The following is a 5221-nucleotide window of genomic DNA, read 5'->3' as shown; positions in this document are numbered from 1 at the left end:
CAAATTCGTCAAACCTCTGAAAGAACAGATGAATACCTGACAAACTCTGATGGACCTCGACAGCCTCCGACAGATCCTGACAGACGCGTCAGTTATTAGCCTACCTCCAGAGGGCTTTACACGATTCTTCACTAAGAGAGGGAGATTGTGAGTGAGTGAGTGAGTGAGTGAGTGTGTGAGTGAGTGTGTGTGTGTGTGAGAGAGAGAGAGAGAGAGAGAGAGAGAGAGAGAGAGAGAGAGAGAGAGAGAGAGAGAGAGAGAGAGAGAGAGAGAGAGAGAGACTGGCAGGAAAAAAATGTTGCATGTTGTGTTTGCGCGTGTGTGCGTGCGCGCGTGGACAATAAAGAAGGGAGAGGAGGGAGAGGTAAAGGTAGGAAGGGAGTGAGGAGGAAAGAAGTGGGAGTAAGGAGAGAATGTGGAGAGGGAAAGACACTTCTTCCGGCCCACGCATCTGGGTGCTTTTAAATAGGTTCGCTATTTTCAACGCACGGCTGTAGCTTCTCAAGCATTTGTAACCGGAGAGCATATTATTTCTTTATCCATTTTTATATTTAATTTCTAATCTGACTTTATTCTATTAGTTACTTGTATATTTAACTTGTCTTGAACTGTACGGTTGGGTGGGGAGTATAGATGATGTCTGGCAGGTCAATTTCAGATAGGACTTTGGACGACGTTATCGGTATCGCTGTGGCGGATTCTGGCGGGAAATTTGAACGGAACATAAACAAAAACGCAACGAACGCATTTCTTTTCGCCCGCGAACATGTTGGATCACTATCGCCGTCGGAAAGAAAATTGAAGTCCCTGTAAATGCGTGGTAAAACCCATCTCATCCTAACAAAAGGCCTCTTCTACCGTATACACACTTTTATCAATAACAATTAAAACCCAATTAATTAATTTTCCCTCCAACTCGGCCCCCGAGGAGGGGCCGAGTCACTGTCACTTTCAGATTTACTCTAAGAGCTTCGCTGTACCTTCACTTAAAAACTAATCGTGAAACGGATGAGAGAAGCATCCGTGGGCATTCTCCCTTACATAACGAAACACAGCTTAACCCCTTGTTCGCTAAACCATATCCTGGCGATGAAAAATAGCAAGGCGGTATGGTCATATTTTGGCGAAAAGACACTAATTTGTGACATTAACAAGCACCACACGATTTCGTGCAACCGAAAGCGGTCCCTGGCTACAAGGCGTCTATTACATTCACTTAGTAAAACTTTAATAACATCTTGCTTATTATTCACCGTCTGATTACAGTCTTAACTTTCCTCTCACTACATGGGTCTTACATTTCCCAAGTCACTCCGCCCCGAATTTCATGACTGCATGAGTGGATTTTTTTTCTTTCGTAAGTCAGTAGGTTACGGATGGCATACTAAACATCACGTGACACTGTACAGCACATGACCTACACAAATAACAATATTTTCTTCATTGACACGTATACCAGCGCCGTGACTTCATATATTCGCCAGCCTTACTTTCCACGTACACAAAAAAGGATTACAAAGGCGGAGCATGCCGACAGGAGGCCTTTTGGTTCATATGCGAGTCGAATGCAAAAAATCATAATAAATGAATTAATAAAAACTATAATAATGTAAATAATAAATACACATATATAGTCTAAAAAGTAATATATATATATATATATATATATATATATATATATATATACATATATATATATACACACACACACACACTACAGATTGGACTTAAAACATGGAATATTGGTAATTTAAAAAAAATACAGTCCTGAAGATTCTACAACCCACATAATCTTGAGGTCATCACACTATATATATATATATATATATATATATATATATATATATGCCCACACTATAGATTGGACTTAAAACATGGAATATTGATTATCTAAAAAAATATATTCATGCAGATTCTACAACCCACATAATCTTGAGGTCATCCCACTATAAATATAAATATATATATATATATATATATATATATATATATATATATATATATATATATATATATATATATATATAACCTTCTGAATAACAAACTTGACATGGTACAGGATGCTGCTTGAGAATACGGTTGGGGAGGGGCACAAAACTGTCGAGAAGCACTGGAATAACTTGCCAACACTATCAACTACTCCCAGTGGGGGGAACAGAACTGTCATAGTATAGCTCTAACATCGTGACCGAAGTTGAATCACCTCCCTCCCTCTTCTACTTCGAGGAGCTGTCATGAATGTGCTAATGGGCGCTTTGGAATGTCCTGCTTATCTTGTTATCTTTTGTCACACCGAAACCATTTACAAGTCAATTCTCACCTTTGCCTCCGAACCCCATTCTGCAGCGAGCAGGCGTTTTCCTTCCAGATGAAAATGCTTCGGGTCGATCCCGTTGTTCAATAACAAATGCACGACGGTATTTCCTGAGGAGGAATGAGAGAGGGTGAGAGCGACCAGCGATCGTCAAGAGTGCGCGGGAAGTTCTGAGAGTTCCGTAGACAAGCGTACAGTCAACGCACCAGCCCTTTCCCGAGTATACTGTTAACCGAGCTGCAACAACCACTGAGAACTCGAGATCCATAGAGACTGTTCCTCCTCTTACTCCTCACCCTCCTCCTTCCTCTTCTCGGGCGTCTTGGATTGGCTAGTGAAACCATTCTGCTCCGCCCCCTTTACCGCCACGTCTAACATTGCCAACGCATCACTTGCCTAATGAACGCGTGACCTCTCGGTTGTAAACAAAGTCTACTTACAGAAGAGTTCAAAACTTACTAAAACATATGCACAATGCTATCTCCCTGTGTACTACTTTCACAAGATTAAAACCTCAACTCAGGCACCATTAAACAACACGTCCATCAATCAGCAATTCGAAGTCCACTGCTGAACACGGCCTCTCCTAACCTCTCTCACGAAAGGCGCAACTGTATCGTTCTCAGTCACATAATTTCTGCAAACTTCTCTCCCTTTGCCTCGTCTCCCTTTTCCTAGCTTCCCATCTCGTATCGCCCAGCCAGTAACACACCTGTTCCATCTCCCTCTATCTTTTCTGGCTGCCTTCATTGTCTTAGTCCATTCTTGCTCCCTTGTCGCCTCCACAGTATTTTTCCCTTTTCCGGTCTTTTACCGTTGTTCCCAGCAATTATCTTTCTATCACCAGGTGTACTCCTTAGCATTCGCCAATTTCCAGGTCTCACAACCGTAGATCATATATACATACATATACATATATATATATATATATATATATATATATATATATATATATATAAGAACATAAGCATAAGAACACGGGTACGTGTGTTAACTTATGCAAAGTAGACCACTTGCACTGAAGATGTAATATACGAAAGCGCTCTGCTTCGTTAGTTTCTTTTTCCAAGTGGTCTACTTTGCATATATATATATATATACTGTATATACATACATACATATACCAAAGGCTTTTCCCCCTTACATGGGGGCTAGCCATATATTCTACTCCCCTCCACCCTCCTCCCTTCCTCCTATCTTGGCACCTCCTAGATGACAGGTCATCCCTGCATCCTGTTCACTGCCCTGGGTCAGAAGCAGTGTCGCAAAACACAGCACATCCACAGCAAGGCCGCTTCATGAATTCGGCAACCCCCGCTCTCCGTCCCCTCATGCAGGAAAGGAGAAGACGGGGAGAAATCCATTCGGGCTGCGTCAATTTTTTCCTCATGCATACTTCCTCACCCCCCATCCCCCACCCACTCCCCCTCATGCATCACAGCATCATCTATACACAACCCTTCTCCATTCACCCCTATCTTCTGTCCTCTCCTGTCCTTCCTCAACAGACATTCTTCTCTTTTGTAAAGCCCCTTTCCTCCCATCCATCCATCTCATCCTAAGACACCCACTCATATTCACTCCTTCCACCTTCGCCTTCCACACTTCTTTTACGAATCTTTCTTCACTCTTTCTTTCCATGTGTCCAAATCATTCCAATACTCTTTCATCAGCCCTGTCTGCCAGCTCACTTTCCATCACTGTTCTCCTCCTCACCTCATTTTTCCCTTTATCCCCTCGTAACTCCTACTATACTTCTCAGACAGTTCATCTCAAACACATTTAAACTCCTTCTCTCTTCCTCTCTCATGTTTCATGTTTCTGCCCCATACATTGCTGTTGGCACAATCACTCCTTCATATAACCTCCTCTTAGCATCCATTCCCAGATGTCTATTTCTCATTACACTTTTTAATCCACCAAGGCATTTACTTGCTTCTCTCAATCTACATTCTACCCCCACTCCTCCCTTTTCTGTCACATTCACACCCAAGTACCTAAAACTATCCACTTCCTCCAATGTCTCTCCCTTAATAGTCACTTCCAGCCTACTGTCATTCTCTCCCCTTGTACATCTCATCACCTTACTTTTGCCCACATTTATCTTCAGCTTCCTTCTTTCACACACCTTCTCAAACTCTGTCACTAACTTCCTCAATCCCTCCTCTGATCCTGCTACAAGCGCAGTGTCGTCAGCAAACAACAGCTGACTCACCTCCCACTTTTCTCAATTTCCTTTAATCATCTCCGACCCCTCACCCACTACCCTTGCATTCACCTCTCGCACCACCCCATCCATGTAAAGATTGAACAGCCAGGGCGACATAACACACCCCTGACGAAGTCCCACCTTTACCTCAAACCATTCACTCTCTCCATTTCTAATCCTAACGCAAGCTCTACTACTCTCATAAAAACTCTTGACTGCTCTTAACAGCTTTCCTCCTATCCCATATATCTGCAGTACCTCCCACAGTGCCTTCCTGTCTACCCTGTCGTAAGCCTTTTCCAGATCCATAAAAGACCAAAAAACATCCTTACCTTTTCCTATAGCTTTCTCACATATCTGTCTTACCACAAAAATCTGATCTACACATCCCCTACCTGTCCTAAAACCACACTGTTCCTCACCAATTACTCCCTCTGTTCCTCTTCTAATCCTCTCAATCAAGACCCTCCCATAAGCCTTCCCAACTACACTCAACAAGCTGATCCCTCTGTAACTACTACACTCACACTTGTCCCCCTTTCCTTTGTAAAGCGGAACTATACAGGCACTCCTCCAGTCCTCCGGCACTCTACCCTCTCTCCAGCAAACATTAAATAACCTCACCAGCCAGTCCACCATAACTGTACCTCCTTTCTTCAGACATTCTGCATGGCATCCATCCAACCCAGGTGCCTTAC

General features: G+C 42.9%; 1 protein-coding gene across 1 annotated transcript in view; it reads right to left on the bottom strand.

The window, feature by feature from the left end:
• Nucleotides 1–2597, bottom strand: part of LOC143023077 (mannose-1-phosphate guanylyltransferase catalytic subunit beta-like) — a 53225-nt gene extending 50628 nt beyond the window's left edge. Inside the window, exon 1 of the mRNA XM_076181558.1 lies at nucleotides 2321–2597. Within this exon, the coding sequence (XP_076037673.1) occupies nucleotides 2321–2582 (262 nt within the window). The 5' untranslated portion in view covers nucleotides 2583–2597. The remainder of the gene's footprint in view (nucleotides 1–2320) is intronic.
• Between the last annotated feature and the right edge of the window lie 2624 nt (nucleotides 2598–5221).

The sequence above is a fragment of the Oratosquilla oratoria genome, unplaced genomic scaffold (genome assembly GCF_046742065.1).
Source record: "Oratosquilla oratoria isolate Oo_2021 unplaced genomic scaffold, ASM4674206v1 SCAFFOLD311, whole genome shotgun sequence".
Taxonomy (NCBI): domain Eukaryota; kingdom Metazoa; phylum Arthropoda; class Malacostraca; order Stomatopoda; family Squillidae; genus Oratosquilla; species Oratosquilla oratoria.
Note: the sequence above shows the minus strand (reverse complement) of the source record. Positions and strands in the feature narration are given on the sequence as shown.